The sequence below is a fragment of the Miscanthus floridulus genome, chromosome 11 (assembly GCF_019320115.1).
Source record: "Miscanthus floridulus cultivar M001 chromosome 11, ASM1932011v1, whole genome shotgun sequence".
Classification (NCBI taxonomy): Eukaryota; Viridiplantae; Streptophyta; class Magnoliopsida; order Poales; family Poaceae; genus Miscanthus; species Miscanthus floridulus.
The window spans coordinates 41,018,367-41,036,617 of NC_089590.1; the positions used below are offsets into that span (position 1 = coordinate 41,018,367).

Consider the following 18,251-nt stretch of genomic DNA (forward strand, 5'->3'; position numbering starts at 1 on the left):
ATGATGGAGGTGGCAATGGGTGTGGCACATCCTCCCAGTGGCTTACACCACAATAATAAGATACCGTCGGACTACACTAGGGTCGAGGTGCATACAGTGAAGCTCGAGTTCATGCAGTGGAGGATAGACTATGCAACTCCCGAGGGGCTGGTGTTACTCAGAGACGTTATGGGGCAGTTCATCCTCTAGCACAAATGGGACATTATATTGACTGCTTCTTTGCCGCCTCCCCCTCTCCCAAATTTGGAGCGAGTTGTTGAGGTCGAGGAGATATTTTCGCCATCTTGTGACCACCACATTCCTGAGGTGCCACATTCTTCCCCACCTCCTAGCGAGCATGTGCCTGATGAGATGCCACAACCTTCTCCAGCTCATACCAAGCAAGTGCATGATGAGATGCCATAGTCTTCTCAACAAGCACAGTAGATACATGAACAACGAGTGCCTCCTAAAGAAGGTGATGCACAAGAAGATGAGAACGTGCCTAAATGGGAACTTTGAAAGAAGCATCCAATCACCATAAGGCCAGTTTATGTTCCGATGAAAGATGTCTCGTCAGTGTCCAAGTGGTATTTCCATGACCAGTTCAAGCCCGAGAACCAAGTTAAAAAAGTCCCATCATGGGGTTATGAGGAGGCCGTCACTAGCAAACTCCACCAAATTGCAAAGCAGTATCCAAATGTTGATGCCATCAAATGGTCAAAGGATTGCCCAAAAACATATGAAAGAGGCAAGCCCTTCCTACCAAACTGGGACATCCAACGCCTACCACTTGGAATGAGAAGGTTCCATGATTGGTACTTGCGTGTTCTCCCAACAAGCATAGATCTCATACAAGCATGCTTCCCCACCGGCACATTTGGAAGCCTAGCTAGGAAAATTATCTTTGACTTCAATGACATGCACACATGCTTTCACCTAGGAGAAATGGAGATGAATCTAATTCGCGCGTGGTGCCTGTAAGTCCTTATCCTCCCGATATGATATGAATGTAATCTTTGAATTTTGTTGTAACTAACCCACGCCGTGATTTGTAGAATGCAAGTGCACATTGTCAAACAAATTCTAAGTGTGAAGCTAGGTATCTAGACCCTCAAGCTATAGCCCAAACAAATTTTAATTACCCTAAATAGTGGACACTGGATGTCAAAGAGCTAGCTACTGCAAAGACTCTTCGGGAGAAAGAGCGCATCCGTACAACGAAACTAAGGGAAGAGTCCCTTAAGGTTGTGGCATACATTGCTCTGGCTTTCAAAAATCTCCAACAACACTCTACTATATGGCTACCATACAACTTCGAGTAAGTTCAACTCTATACTTAAAGCTTAGTTTGATATATTTTATTCGATGCAAAAGAGCTTATCTAGTTCTATGATTAAATCCATACATCAATCACTGGATTTGTATAGTCGTCGATGTCAGGAGGAGCATGGCATGGGTCTTTGATTCAATAGATAGGGACCCGGTGACATACAAAGACTGTAAGGAAAATGGACCCTTGGCCCATTTACTTTGGATTTTGGTGTTTGATGACCAACACAACCAAATTGGACTAATGAATTTGCAAGTGTTTGTTTTGTAGCTCAATAGGGTGCAAGACGTGACTTGGACGAAGTCAACGTGATGATCCAATGATCAACACCTCAAGCAAGACCTTAGGAGCACAAGAGAAGACCCAAGAGATCAAGCAAAGTCCAAGCATGAAGATTGGAACCAAGCCGTACGCAAGGTCATGAAGAAATGAGCTCACTCTGGTGACCGAACGCTGGACAAGCGACCGAACGCTGTGACCAGACCTTGGGTAAGAGGCTCAGGTAGATAGGCGACCGGACGCTGGTGGCAACCGACCGGATGTAGGACAACAGCGTCCGATCGATTACATTAAGGTTCCAGAGCGGCACATCTGCGACCAGACGTGTCCAGTGGCAGACGACCGGACGCTGGCCAGCGTCCGATCAAGTATACTACCGGCTCAATGGTTAGGATGACTAGACGTGTTCAGTCAGGATGATGCAGCGTCCGGTCAGTAGCAGTTTCGCGGGAATTCGACCCCAATGGCTACTTTCTCAGTGGGGCTTATAAATACAACCCCCAACCGGCCATTTGAGGAGTGTGGAGCTAAGGAAACATACCAAGGGTATTGATACACCATTTTAGTGATCTCCACATGCATAGTGCTTAGTGTTTTATTAGGTGATTAGCATAAGTGCTTTGCGAAGTGCTTAGGTTGATTAGACCACCGCTTATACGCTTGCTCTAGGTGTATGCCTAGTGTTTAGTGAGGTTTGCATACCTCTTGCCACCCCGTGCTTGCGAGCACAAGTGTTGTACATCGGAGGGGCTTGAAGTCTTATGAGATCACACCAACCGCATTTGTGGTGTGGCCGCCACCGTGTACCGAAGGGAACAAGGCCCACGACATTTCGGCCGGAAGCTTGATAGTGAAGACGGTGGGGAGCATCCGGGAGAGGCTTGCCGAGAGGCACATCAGAGACCCACTTGTGCGTGGGGAAGGCCCGAGGCTATCCACGGAGTTACCCAACCGGGAGCTTGGCCCTTGCGAGGGATTCCTTGCGAGGGGCTCCAACGAGGACTAGGGGGAAGCTTGCGTGCTTCTCGATACCTCGGTAAAAATACCGGAGTCGTCGATGGGAGTTTGCATATCTCTACCTTTCTCTTTAGCTTCCGCATTTACATTGTTTACTTTACTACGTTTGTGGTAGAGATAGCAACACACTAGCAAAACCATAGTTGCACATCTAGATAGTCTATCTTTTGCATAGGTTTTGCTTGGGTTAGAAAAAGAGGCCATAGTTTAGAGTTAGAATTTTTAAGTTGCCTAATTCACCCCCCCTCTTAGGCATCACGGTCCCTTCAATTGGTATTAGAGCCGGTTGGCTCATATTTGGACCCTTGGCTTAACCGCTGTTGAGTCGAACGGATTGTAGAGTGGTTGGGATGGATACCACTAGGCCTCCATAATTTGACGGCACTAACTTCCCATACTATAAAGCTAGAATGGCTTGGTACCTTGAGATGGTTGATTTGGGTGTATGGAGAGTCACTCATGATGGGATGAAACCCATCAAGAATCCCGAAAAAACCCACAAAGAGTGATGAAAAAGAAATGCATTTTAATGCTAGAGCTAAGAATTGCTTGTTTGAATCACTTAGCATGGATGTGTTTAACTAAGTATTCACCTTAAATACGGCACATGAAATTTGGTTAAAACTCCAAGAGCTCCATGATGGCACAAGTAATGTCCGTGAGCAAAAACATTGTCTAGCTAAGTAAAATTATGATTCCTTTGCTATGAATGATGATGAGCTTGTTCGTGATATGTATTCTCGATTGAATCTAATTATCAATGAGCTTCATTCTATATGATTATTAAAGCTAGATGATGTGGACATCGTGAGGCAGATCATCTCCATGCTACCACAAAAGAAATATGCAAGTATCATCACCATCATTCACAACATGGAGGACTTGAACAACATGACCCCTGGGCATAGCCATTGGCAAGTTAGTGGCATTTGAAATGTCACGTAAGATGGGTCAAGAAGAAGCTTCTTCATCAAGCAAAGGCAAAGCTCTCGCTTGTAGCAGGGAAAAAGAAGATGAAGGGCAAGCGAGTTGAGACTAGCTCAAGCTCAAGTTCCTCAGGTGAAGATGAAGAAGAAGATGAGGACGATGATGATGATGAAGATTCAAGTGATGATGATCAATCTTCCTCCTCCACCTCCGATCTTGATGAAGAATCAATCAAAGTGATCAACAAGGTGGAGAAGATGATCCAAAGGCTCAATGTCAAGGGTGTGCCCATCCAAATTCAAGATTTAGTTTTCACAAATCAAAGAAATGAGCAAAGAAAGAAATGATGCTATGGATGTGGTGAGTTGGGGCACTTTGTGAAAGTTTGTCCAAACAAGCCCACACCCAAGACAAAGAAGAAGGCATGCAAGAACCAAGCCCTCACATCAATAAGATCATGGGATAATTCTTCAAGTGAAGAGGAACCCCATCACAAAAGGCGAGGCCGCAAGCAATCATCATCAAGCTCTTCTCGTGTGTGCCTTATGGCACGAGGTAACAAAAGCTCTTCCTCTAGTGAGAGTGATAGTGATCATGATATGCCTTCTTATCATAAACTTGTGCAAGAAAATCTTAATTATGCTAAAGCTTGCACTAGTCAATAAAAGAAGCTCAAAAGTTTAAAAGAAAAGCTAGATAGTTCACAAAAAGCATATAAAACCTTGCTTGAACAATATGAGAACTTTGCTAATCTCAATGTTGAACTATCTACTAAAATTGAGAAACTTGAGACTAGTGCAACAACAAATGCATGCACAATCAATGATGAGCAACTTTTAAAGAAAAATGAAAAATTAAAAGAAAAGTTAGCTAGATCACAAGAAGCATATAATAGTTTGCTTACATAAATGGAAACCATGTGCAAACATTGTGATGAGCTAACTAATAAAGTTGCTAATCTTGAAGCCGTTAGCACAACCCCTACCAAGGCATCTAAAAAGAAAAGTTCTATCTATAACATGTCTAAGAAGGATGCCTTTACTTCTTGTAATGATTTATGTTTAAACTCACCTTTGTGCAACCAAGTTTGTGTTGAGAAAGTTGTAGATACATGCACACAAGAGGTTGCAAAGGAGAATGAGCAACTCAAGCAAGAAGTAGCTCGCCTCACCAAGGACTTGACTCAAGTGAAAGGCAAGGCGAAACAAACCCAACTTCATCAAGATAACACCGTCAAGGGAGTGAAGAAGCTTGATGAAGGACAAACCAGTGGTTTGTTACGTGTGCCACAAGGAAGGTCATAAGTCCTATGAGTGCAAGGTGAAGAATGGGGAAGGAGCAAAGAAGAAGGAGAAAAAGCAAACAAGCAAGCTCTACAACACCTACACCAACAAGGTGGATAAGAAGGCCTCCACACCTTATCTCTCTTGAAGAAGAAAGATGATAAGGTGGTGGCCATCAAGGTGAACAAGCAAGCCAACTATGGGGTCAAACGCTTTTGGGTGCCAAAGGAAATCATTTCAAACATGAAGAGCACCAAGAAGGTTTGGATCCTGAAAGGGAAGTGAGAAGTCCGTCGGACTCAGAGGAATTTGGAGACTTGGCAAAGTATGGGTGCATTTCATGGGGTGCATCATAATGGTCAAAGTAATTGCCAAGTATGTTAGTGAATACTATGCACCCAAATCCCCTTTCCCATGTTAGGTAACTAGATGTCATTACTTTCAATTAGTATTCATTTCAATTGATATTGTTTTTTCAATTAATATACCATTAAAGCATCTAGTTATCTTTCATGCCTATGTTTGCATTTACATGCTTAAATCCTTGTCATGCATTCAATAGGTATGTCATGTGGTAGGTTTGCTCGGTTTCATTATCAACCCTTGGAGCAAACCTACATGGTATAAATTTGTTTAGGAGCACGGCACATAGCTTGTTTTACAATTAATTATCTAATATGTGCCAAAGTCCAAGTTGTAAATAATCTCTCCCAAATATCATCTTTCAAGTGGTATTTTGATACTTAAATCAATGTGCACAAATTTTACAAGTATTCAACACTTGTGTGCGCAAATTTAGGGGGAGCTTAATCTACAACTTGGATGCTTTGAGACTAACACTTGTTCCAATGGTATCAATTTTTTTCAAACCTATCACTTGTGTAGTAGTCTCATTGTAAGGAAATTGGAGTCCCTGGAGGAAAGCATTGTTCTTCAATTAGCATCATCATGTTGGTTTCTTTTCATACCAATATGCTTTCTTCAAACATTATATAAGTTTGTGATCCATTTCACTCTATACACAAAGGATCACGGAATTTGACCCTTCCTTGTGCTACTAAGTGTCTTCCTTTTCGGTGCCAAAGGGGTAGGCTAAGTGCCAAAGGGGGAGAATTTGAAGGACCAAAGACAAGCTTTTAGTTACATGTAGTAATGGTCTGAGAAAGGGAGGAAAGTGAATTGTGAATTATGGGTTAGTCTAAGTAATGGGAGATTTTTTTTTAAAGATAGGCTTTAATCCATAATATCACATGGGGACATTTGCAAGGGCAAGACAAGCTTTTAAGTAAAGTTTCCATTGGTATCTATCAATTAGTATCATATAACCTTGCCCTTTGCATTGCATCCTAGCAAGTAGGTAGTTTTTGAAACTTCCAAATTCTTATTATTTGCTTGCTTTGGTCGTGTTGGCATCAATCACCAAAAAGGGGGAGATTATAAGGAAAATGGACCCTTGGCCCATTTACTTTGGATTTTGGTGTTTGATGACCAACACAACCAAATTGGACTAATGAATTTACAAGTGTTTGTTTTGTAGCTCAATAGGGTGCAAGACGTGACTTGGACGAAGGCGACGTGATGATCCAATGATCAACACCTCATGCAAGACCTTAGGAGCACAAGAGAAGACCCAATAGATCAAGCAAAGTCCAAGCATGAAGATTGGAACCAAGCCGTACGCAAGGTCGTGAAGAAATGAGCTCACTGTGGTGACCGGACCCTGGACAAGCGACCGGACGCTGTGACCGGACGCTGGGCAAGTGGCTCGGCAGATAGGCAATTGGACGCTGGCGGCAACCGACCGGACGCAGGACAGCAGCGTCCGATCGATTACAGTAAGGTTCCAGAGTGGCACATCTGCGACCGGACGCGTTCGGTGGCAGGTGACCGGACGCTGGCCAGCGTCCGATCAAGTATACTGCTGGCTCAACGGTCGGGACGACCGGACGCGTCCGGTCAGGACGATGCAGTGTCCGGTCAGTAGCAGTTTCTCAGGAATTCGACCCCAACGGCTACTTTCTCAGTGGGGCTTATAAATACAACCCCCAACCGGCCATTTGAGGAGTGTGGAGCTGAGGAAACATACCAAGGGTATTGATACACCATTTTAGTGATCTCCACATGCATAGTGCTTGGTGTTTTATTAGGTGATTAGCATAAGTGCTTTGCGAAGTGCTTAGGTTGATTAGACCACCGCTTATGCGCTTGCTCTAGGTGTATGCCTAGTGTTTAGTGAGGTTTGCATACCTCTTGCCACCCCGTGCTTGCGAGCACAAGTGTTGTACATCGGAGGGGCTTGAAGTCTTGCGAGATCACACCAACCGCGTTTGTGGTGTGGCCGCCACCGTGTACCGAAGGGAACAAGGCCCGCGGCATTTTGGCCGGAAGCTTGATAGTGAAGACAGCAGGGAGCATCTAGGAGAGGCTTGCTGAGAGGCACATCGGAGACCCACTTACGCGTGGGGAAGGCCCGAGGCTATCTACGGAGTCACTTGACCGGGAGCTTGGCCCTTGCGAGGGATTCCTTGAGAGGGGCTCCAACGAGGACTAGGGGGAAGCTTGCGCGCTTCTCGATACCTCGGTAAAAATATCGGAGTCATCGACGGGAGTTTGTATATCTCTACCTTGCTCTTTAGCTTCCGCATTTACATTGTTTACTTTACTACGTTTGCGGTAGAGATAGCAACACACTAGCAAAACCATAGTTGCACATCTAGATAGTCTATCTTTTGCATAGGTTTTGCTTGGGTTAGAAAAAGAGGCCATAGTTTAGAGTTAGAATTTTTAAGTTGCCTAATTCACCCCCCTCTTAGGCGTCACGGTCCCTTCAAAGACTTCATATCGATTCTCAAGATGTATGCATATCAACAATCCTCAGTAGCTTATATGTTTGTATACGTACTTGTAACGTTCACTTTTGGATTCTAACAAGTTGTATTTGCTAAAATAATTCAAACAGGGCATTTAGGTTCTATGTCACTAATCATCACAGAAGGCATGATACAACAAAGAAGAAAAAGCTAGCTATAAAAACACTATGTGCGGTAAGTGTAACTTACTTCTTCAGTACTCCGATACATGGCTGTCAAAAGCATTACTTAATATTTTCATATGCAAAACACATAGTGCCCCAAGCAGAAGCCTAGGAGTGTACATTGTGGATACTATATATGTTCTATGATGAGTAACATCGGTGCCTACAGGAGACACCCCTTAAGGGTAAGTTTGAACCTCTTCACCCGTAGTATAAAAACTTCGTACATGGTATAAAATACTAAACCGAAACTTGTTCTCTTGTAGTGGAGAGAAGAGAAAGGAATGAAAAGAGACCCATACAAGGATGACCAACTCTTAGAGCTCGTCGGCGACCTTTGCAACTTCATATTGGACTAGATTGTACACGTCAAAGGCGCCTACCATGACCGAGAGTCTGAGTTAGGTACAAATCCTTAGTACCAACACCTTCATGAGACTGAAAGGCTAGCTCTAGGACATTAATAACAATGTGTATGGAATTTGTATATTTAATGATGGATTGTATATATTCTTGTGAATTGGACTTGTAATTGTAGTTTATATAATACTCTTGTGCTTGTAGTCACGGTAGCGGGGCAATCGGTGACGCGAACGCGGTTCGGAACGTTGGTCGCGGGGCGTTCGGCAACACGAACGCTGGTCGCGGGGCGTTCGGCAATGCGAACGCAGTTCAGAACGTTGGTCGTGGGGCGTTCGGCAACACGAACGCGGTTCGGAACGTTGGTCGCATGACATTCGGCAACGCGATTTTGAATTGTAAATTTGAATTTTTTTGGCGGAAAAACGTACTGTAGGGGCGGTTCTAGATTGAACTGCCCCTACAAACAGGTATTTGTAGGGGCGGCTGGTACTACAGCCGCCCCTACAAATCAATTTGTAGGGGCGGCCTGGGAACCGCCTCCTACAAATGCATGATTTGTAGAGATGGTTCAGTAGGGGCGGCTAGCCAAACCGCCCCTACAAAGGGTTACGAGCCGCCCCTAAAAATCGATTCTGTAGTAGTGGGTGGGGGGGTGGGGGTGGGGAGAGCCCTTGACCGGCATCCATCACCTAGCGACACTAGTGCATACCAGCATATGGTGCACAAGCAATACAAGCATCATCATACATTTATACACTAGACGTAGCTTTACCCTACCTAAACAGGTATAAATCTTTGTGTCCTTTGTCATACCCTCTAGATATGCTACATGTAATACGCCTTATAATCAATGCTAGTGGAGTAGTGGTAAACACACCAATAATACATTGTATGCAGCTGCATAGATGAAAGCATGGTAACCGCCTCTACAAATCAATTTCAATCACCTTTACAAATCATTTATGCAGTAGTGTATATAGATTTAATTCACATGACCAACATTATTAAATTTATTATAAAAATATTTTCATAATATATAACTCTTTGAAAAATAATTTATATAGATACTGCTAGGCAAACTTGATTTTTGTATATAGATTAAACTTCAATGGGCTTATAGTTTTTATTAGACACGGTATGTATTACTCTCATCCCATTATCAAACAGATGACATCTAGGCACATGCTCAGTCAATCTTTTTTTCTCGATTACGCAAAATGTTTGTGCGTCTTTGTATTATGGTAGAGAAAAAGTTCAATACAACACGTCTCTAGGCACCCTAGGGGGGTTAGAAAAGATTTACATGGAAGCTCAGACCCTCTCTAGTGTACTGTAAACTAGATTGTTACATTGGATAGAGATCGACCCAAATTTGCGGCGCTAGCAAGGAGGCCTATGCCCTAGCTACCGGATGTCGGCGCCGTTTACGCGGGCCTACATCACCAACCAGAGGGAACAACTCACTCAACGCCTGCATATGATTGGAGTCGCCATTGAAGATCTCATCGTACGTCATCACCGACGTCGATGGAGGCGACATCCCACTGGAGAACCCCTGGCTCATGACAAGGTACTCACCTCGCTTGGCTTTCGGGATATTAGCTGTGGCCTATGCCGCTATCTGTCTGCTTCGCTTGGGGAGCGAGGGCGGTGCACGGCCACAAAGGGTCGCCTCATCTCCGGGTAGCTCGAGAAGTGGAGGCTGCCTCGCCTTTGTAACTCACTCGGTGAAGAGCTTGAGGCGTCTTTTGGCCGAGGTTGTTTGAGGCCAAGGGGTGCGGTTGACATCGTGCGTCGGGGAGGGCTAGCTGCGTCCACACCTGGAGTGAAGGCATCGGACCTCTCTGGGCACACCTCAGCATCCACGACGTCAGCTTGTCGTTCCCATGGTGGTGTGACGAGTGGCTGCCCATGCTGAGGCGATGACAGAGGCAAGTCCATCGTCCCCTGGACAGTCTTCAGCCAAAGAGCGGGGGTCCACCAACAATGCTTCGGCTTCCATGGAGACGGTCGCCGGAGCTGGTGGGCACTCAGTTGCGGGCGCTCCAGCAGGCGTGCTCATGATGAGTGAGGCGACGAGCTCCTCCAACATTGGGTCGACCCACAAGGGAGGCCCCGCGCTCACGCACAGCTCCAACAACACTAGGTTAGGCTCGTGGAAGCAGCGTGCAGTAGCAAAGACGGCGCCGTCGGTAGGCATGGCCATGCTGGTGTTCCCCTCTAGCTTACTACGGCGCCACCAGTGTCGTCGTCGGATTCCCCTGGCGCCCCTCGTGGTGCCCTATGTGGCCCCATCTAAGCACGGTGGACCACCGCGGGGTGAGGCCGGTGGTGTGTCACCCCAAGCAGAGTGCCGTGGCAAGTCTCCACCCTTCGCCACCTGACCTCATAGGATGCCTGGGCCGCCTGCAGTCCCTGGCGAGGTCGCCAAAGGCATGGCAACGCAGGCAACGTCATAGCAACCGGCAAGTCGCTACTCGATGCGAGTAGGAAAGACAATTGAAACACCTGTCACGGAGCTCAATGGGGATCTTTTGGATGTGTGAAAGCTACGAGAGTCCACAGCACTGCTCAGCCGAGGTGGCCGCTGGTCGCGTCTCCTGCCAGGGAAGGATCTCCCGCCACACATCGGTGTTGGGGGCGGAGACCTATCCGTGGCGGCTAAGGTGGTGGCGGGCACAGATGCGACCATCCACTGGCCGATGAGGCAGGCCACTGCACCAGCTGGGGGTGTGGCTGGCTACGCTTTCTCTACCTTCGCACAGCTCCTGGTCGGTCAGTGCTCGCACCACCTTGCCTTCACCCCTGCCTTGGCTGGCCTCACCCCGCTCCGTAGTGGCCCCGAACCTTGGTTGAGCGATGGCTACAGTTTTGGCGGGCATCGAACAACATCTAGGTAGGTGCCTGCAATATGCTCGTCGTCAAAATTCTCAGAGCCAGCGTCGTCCGCCCACCGACGGCGCTTGGAGCGTCCCCTCCTGGGAGCTGCTGGGGTAGAATGGTGCCACAACCGGCGAGAGGGAGGAGCTAGCCATAGGCGCTGCGGCGGCCTTCGGGGAGCCCACAAGCCCAAAAGGCCTGACCTTGGACCCAGACGGCGCGGACTCACCGGCCGGCGTCGTCGATGATGAATAGTCCCAGGGCCTAGCGCCCGGCGGTGGCGTTCTGCTGCTGCTGGAGCTGGTGGCCATGGCGGTGGAGCCTAGTGACATAGTTGGTGGTGACGGGGAGCTACAACAGTCGACGGCTGCAGCGGCGGCAGAGCCCGATGTCAACGGCAACGAGGGTAGAGACGAAGTCTGCGGAGGCGCCCCAGCATCGGACCCGGCGGGCGCGGCTGCGACGGAGGGCCCCGGCGACGCCGGTGGTGAGGGCAGCCCGCGGAGCCGCCTTAGCGCCAGGCGGGCGGGAAGGGGCTGGGCGCCATGGGGCCTCAGATCCGGCCGAGCCCGGGCACAGGGTGGCCGCTGCGGCATCCGCCAGGCCCGGCGGCGGAGAGGCACCGACAACGCTCGACGCGGGCCGCGGCGTCGGCCATGCCGCCCGCGCCCGCGCTCCCTGGCGCAGGTGAGTTGCGGGGTCAGGCCTGGGAGGGGAGAAGGGAGGAGGATGGGGGGAGGAAGAGGGCGCCGGCGGTTGAGCGGCGGCGCGGGTGCCAGGAGCTAGGGTTGCGGGAGGGTCCTCAGACAGGTTCGGTCCCGTGATTTCGCTGCAGTCAATCTTCATTAAGGCAACGTTTGGTAGAACTCCGATTGCTTCTAAAAGGGCTCTCTAGCTCTGACTCCTCATGTGGAATAGCTTTTTTTGGTGGAGTTGAAGCCATTTAGAAGTATATTTGGCAAAAACGGTTCCAATAGTAGTTTTATAAGAATTTGTGTTAAGTTTGTAAGGAGGAGTTGAGAGAAGCAACTTGTTTTTTTGCTCTGGCTTCCCTATAAAAAATGGCTTCAACTCCTTGTAGGGAGTCGTTTTTTAGATGGCCGTTTGTGGTGGGGGCTCATTACAAACAACCGTAACAACCCGGAAATAATGTATCAGGACTTGTAACATAGGGAAGACGATGGATAGTGGATTAATCATGACTACTAATAGTTTGACTATATTTTGAATAAATCTCAACAATAATTACAAAAAAGTAGTGGTCAAATACGTGTTATAGATTGTTTGCCTACGCGGGGCTTGAACGTGAGCCGGCACGGGAGCAAAGAAGCACGCTGGCCAACTGCAGTACACGGGAATTATGTTTCATAATTAACTAGTAGCTAGTTCATTTGAATTATCACGTGTACACATACATATTATTCATGAAAAACATATTTCATTTCTTATAAACTAGTTTCTTTTGTTCAGAAAGGGAAATCTACCTGATAAAAAATTGGTGTGACTTGCAAGTGAAGAGAGTAATAATAGTTAGGCTTCTCAGAAATAGGTGAACTTTTCGCCAACCTTGCTTAACAATATGAGGATGGGGCATGAATTTAGATACCGACGGCCGTGAAAGAGCCAAATGGGAATTTTTCAAAACAAAAAAAGAGAGACAAAAGGGCCGGGTTTATTCGTCAACCGTGCATCATGTGCCTGCGGCTGCGCTGACCACGATCGAGCGGCGGCCGCTAGCTGCTGTACACTGTATGTGTACTTGATGCTGAGAATTTGTGCTGCGTGCATCATTTGGATTGGGATATATCCACGGAGATCATGAAACAACGCTGATGTATCAGTACCACCAACCGGCGTGTGTTGAGCACGGAGTGCTACAGTGTGCCTTGCTGGCTGGCTTTATCGGCAACGTTATCAGAAACAGCGTCTCCCACTTTTTTTTTCCGCGATCGGGTCTTTTACCCGTTTTTCATTAAAAGGAAAGACCAAAAGAAAGGCCAGTAACAGTTACAAAGGACTCACAAGTAATCCTAGGATTACCCGGGGAATCCGAAAGACACAAACAAACATCAAGAAAACACGAGGGGAACCTTCATCTCAAACACCAACCAACTATGCCTGCAAAGAAAATACATCCACGCAATGGTCATCAGCAGAGGGGGTGAAGCCGTGGCGGCAAAGCATCCACCGGTAGAATATCCGCAAGCGACCAGGTAGCCGCTGCGAAGAGGATGACGACAGTATTCACATGTGACCAGGTAGCCGCTGCGAAGAAGAAGACGATGGCATCCGCAAGCGACCAGGTAGCCGCAGTGAAGAAGGTGGCGACTGCAGCAACACAACACCCTAGGTAGACAGACCAAAGCGAAGAGAAGGCTGAAGCACGGCAGACACAGTAAAGGATATGAGCGGCCCCGACAGATGGTGGCCAACAACGAAGCCTTCAAGAAGGGAATGACGTCCACAGACGCCAACAACGTTGAAGAGGGCACAAGGAGGACTTTCGTCCCGTAACCGGCCCCAATGACTGCGCAAAGAACTGATCCTTCGATGATGCCTTAAAGAAGGGAATGATGTCCACATACGCCAACAACGTTGAAGAGGGCACAAGGAGGACTTTCATCCCGTAACCGGCCCCAACGACCACACGAAGAACTGATCCTTCGACGACGCCTTTAGGAAGGTGGATGACGTAGGCTGCGCCACCGCCGCCAGCCTAAAGCGAGAAGCTGGGAAGGGTTTTCACCCAGGAGCTTGTTCGATCACGTTCGCTTGGGGAGTCCCTTGACCCCGCCCACCGGCCCGTCCAACGACCCAGAGTCAGCCGCGCGTGGCCTCAAACTCCATCACGACCTATTGCCGGCTACGTACCACCAGTGCATTGATGAGCGACCGTCGTGAGCACGTAGGACCAGCCGATGTTGACGAAGGTGCACCGCAGTTCCAGCCCCATGGGGCCCAGCCTCTCCTAGACCAGCACGTTGGCCGCCCGCCCCAAGCTGCCGCTGCCACTGCCACCAGCCTAGAGAACGCGGTGGAGAGGCCAGCGCAGAGGGGGCTCCAGCAGGCTTGCCATGGAAGGTACCCGTGAGTCTCGCAACTGACTCGTGGCCGGGTCTCACAGTTGGGAGCGAAGCGCGGTGCCGGGCTTGTCATAGTGGAATCGCCCGGCGTTGCAGATGTGCTAGAGCAGCTCCAAACCCGCCCCGTACTCCACCACGGTCGCAGGACCGCGTCGGCATCAGTAGGGCCGTGCCGCCGCCGACACAGGATGCAGACGAAGGGAGGCCGCGGTCAGTCTCCTCGCCTACATGGCGGAGAGGCGGCATGCGCCCGCCGGCCCAGGCGGCGGCGGAACAGAGGCAGGGGACGCCGGATCTGGCCGCCTGCCGTTGGAAGCCGCTGCCAGAACCGGGCGACTCGGCCGCTGTAGACTGGATCCGGGCCGCCAGACGCCGTGCTAGCTCCCATTTGTCCACCGCGCGACGGATCCGGTGCGGAGGTTGCCAGATCCGGGTCTAGAGGACGTGGATCCGGCGCATCGAGGTGAGGAAGAGGAGGGGAGGAGAGGAAGGGAGAGGTGGGAGACTGCTGCGGGTGAGCCTTTTTGGGCGCCCTAGCGGGCCGCCGCCACCGCTAGACGGAGGGCGGCGGCGGCGGCTGAGGAGCTCCAGGCGTGGCTAGAGCTTTTGGCGGCAGTGGCTGGTCGCCCCCCCCCCCCCCGAGTCGCCCGTTGAGAGCGCTCGGATGGGGTGGGGTGGGGGGGGGGGTGATAGCGTCTCCCACTGAAAAGTGAAGTGGTACGAACTATACGTGCCAACGTGGAGTTCTGCATAGAGTAGAAGTTTTGGTGTCCAATTGTTTTTGGCCTAAGCCGGTAGAAAAGTCATAAATTTTGTTTTTAGCTTTCTTTTTTTTATCTTCCCTAAAATGCTACTCCTTTATTTTAAATTGTAAGTCGTTATGACTTTTCGATATATACATAGTAAAATCATATATCTAGACATCATATATATCTATTACATAGCAAAAACCATATGTACTTAGAAAAGGTAGAACGACTTATAATTTGAAACTGAGAAAGTACAAAACTGAAGATGATGAAATGGTGCAACAGATTATCATTAAAGCATAAATTCTGATTAACTAAGCTATCAAAGACCATCAACTCCAAAACCTAGACATACCAAATGCTTTTAATGTCACGTCTTCAACCCACGCACGTTGCCAACATGTGCCCATGGTCAAGGCCTAAGCTCAACATCATATCATATTTGCACTTGAGGAGATCAGATCTAGCCATGGGGCGGCCAGCGGAGGGGGATCCACCAACATGTGCCCATTGTTGTGTTTTTGAGGTATTAATTAGCTCAACATCACATCAAACTAATTAGAACTTTAATATCGAATTCATCACGTAAACCAGATAGGCGGACTCTTCTCCGGAGAGCGGAAGGACGTCACACGCACGGACAAGGAGAGAGAATATGCATGGACCAAAATTTGGAGAGATTTTTTTCATTCTTTAATATGATTAAGAGAGAGAGAGAGAGAGAGAGAGAGAGAGAGAGAGAGAGAGAGAGAGAGAGAGAGAGAGAGAAGGGAGAGCCTTGCTGCTTGTGCAGTTTTATTATAGATACTATCTTAACTTACTTATGTATATGACTTGTTCATATACACGCGCATAATCAGGGGAGTACATTTGTAGGCACATATGCTAATGATCTAATATATAATACCTAATCAACCAAAAGGGACATCCGAATGATGTGCAAAAGGGAGGTCAAGAATAGATGCCACTCCTCACCAGCAGCCATTTTAATAATATCTTATGGAAAACACAGCTGATAGCCCTGATACGTCAAGCATGCATACATTCCAGCAGATCGATCTTTCAAATACTAAATATATATATTGTCTTGTCAAACGAAAAATAGTGATCACAATTTACACGAGGTAAAACAATCCAAAACTGACTGCAAGCAGGCACACAAGCATAACAGCATTGTAGGTAATATGGGGAGAGCACTAGCTAGAGCCATGGGCCATCATGGCTACGGCCTTTACCTCCCGTCACCACCACTCGACACGTCGGCAGCCTTCGTGCCTCTCACAAGCATAGCTGACAGCTCCCAGTCAACCATGCGTGTTCTGTTCCCTGCAGCATGATTCACGCATCCTTCGTCTCCATGTGTAGGAGCCGATCGAGTTGAGGTGATCACACTAGTGCCACGAGTACGCACGAGTTACAACTTACATACATGAGTGCTCATGCACAGAGAGGCTACTAATTAAGAACTGAACAACAGAGACTAGCAGAGACAAGGAGCTAGCTCTCGCTGAAAGGTGAGTCATTAGCTCTTATTTGACGACTATGGCCAGAAAGGAAATAGTAAAGGCCACAAAGTAGCTAGAGATTGATAGGTCTTGCATGCACCTTGCATGCGATAAGGAGATGGGAGTAGGGGCTGAGGATTGATGCGGTTGCTGCAGGGTGATCGATCAGCGGCGGCGCGCGGCGGTCTCCCGCTGCGCGTTGAAGTAGACGGCGGCGACTGGGAGGCCGAGATCGTTGTCGGCGGCAAAGCGGCGGGTGCTGAAGTAGTCCCTGGACGAGGGCGGGCGCACCGACTGGCGGCTCTTCTGCTTGAACAGCACGAAGACGAACCTGTGGATGCCGATGTAGGGTTTGGGGCTCTCGTACATCGCCAACTCCCTTCCTGCATGGATGTAATTGTGTACTCGATTTTTAGCTACAAGTTTCTTTTGTTCATCTAACCTCTCTCTCCTGAAGTTCATTAAGCGAAAACAGGTTTCAAATCGATGATGAATTGAGGGGCTTACCAAAAGAAGCATCAGTTGTTCCAGGAATGTCGGTGACGATCCTGCAAGAGGTGTCGACCAAAGTTTACTCTTGTCAGCTATATTTTATGCGCAACCATACTATATTTGTGCACCTGGCTCCCTGACTCACTTTTTATGATAATTTGTGCAACAGCAAAGTACTACTTATAATCCTATAGTCAACTAGTCATATGCTTGAACCTTTATGTTTATATTTGGTTCTTTCTTATTACTCTTAATGAAAAAACAAATGTTTAGGCTTACCAATGGAGATGCTCTCTCAGGTATGGATCACTAGGCCCTGGCACATCTGGGTCAGTCATGACCTGAAGAACACAACAATAATAATAGACAACATCAGCTTGAAAGCTGAAATTTGTTACAGCACTACGGACGTAAGCTGATGCACTCATCACCTGTCGTAAGCTAAGAGATTAACTGAATCACATCTTAGTTTGTGTGGGATCAACAAGGAAACCAACCAGTGTGAAGCAGGACCTCATGTCGTCGCCCTGAACCTCCACGCGCGGCTTGGACAGAACCGCAGACGGAAAGAACTCATGGCCGTTGAACACCTGCTTGTTGGAGCCGTAGGTAACCGTCGTCTTCACCGTGGGGTTGAAGTTGTCGATGACTTCCCCGATCACCTTGCCGACGACTAGAGGCTCCAACACCCTAGACATGGCTAAGCTTGGAGTACTGAAGAGTGCCTCTAATAATATATGAGATAACTGTCTTGGATTGCGGCTCAGAGTGGGAGATGCGTTCCTCTATTTATAGCCGTCTGGCGGAGCGCTAGCCGGCCGGGCTGGGAGAAATGAAGCGTGAATAATTAACAACAGCATTCTTGTCCCACCATTTTCGCCTGAATCATTGGCTTATTGTCGTAAAACACAGGCACAGAACAAAAAGGTCTTGGAATCCGAGTATTCCCTAAAGGTTCGATAAGGACGTACTTCCTCCGTCTCAAAATATCTATCGTTTTCGCTTCCTGATAAACAACTTTAATAAAATATATATGAAAAAATATTAATATTTATGATACAAAATTAGTATCATTGAAAAGATCTTTGAATCTATTTTTTAATAAATTTATTTAGAGATACAAATGTTGCACGTATTTTTCTACAAATCGAGTCAAATTTATGGCACGAAAACCCAAAATGATAGATGATTTGGGACAGAGGGAGTATGTGCCACCTTTGATTCTCTTTAAGAGGTGGAGCTAAAATAATACTCCCTCCGGTTCTCTAAAGCAAGTTATTTTGGACATCAACACGGTCATTAAGAAACGACTTTGACTGTAACTTTT

At 47.8% G+C, this 18,251-nt stretch overlaps 1 protein-coding gene across 1 annotated transcript; it reads right to left on the reverse strand.

Annotated features, from left to right (window-relative positions):
• Positions 1–16,029: 16,029 nt before the first annotated feature.
• Positions 16,030–17,622, reverse strand: LOC136493863 (CEN-like protein 1). Its single transcript, XM_066489992.1, has 4 exons — positions 17,422–17,622; positions 17,204–17,265; positions 16,940–16,980; positions 16,030–16,815 (listed from the first exon to the last, which is right to left on the reverse strand). Exons 1-4 carry the CDS (start codon positions 17,620–17,622, stop codon positions 16,598–16,600), a joined length of 522 nt encoding a protein of 173 aa, XP_066346089.1. The 3' UTR covers positions 16,030–16,597.
• Positions 17,623–18,251: the final 629 nt, after the last annotated feature.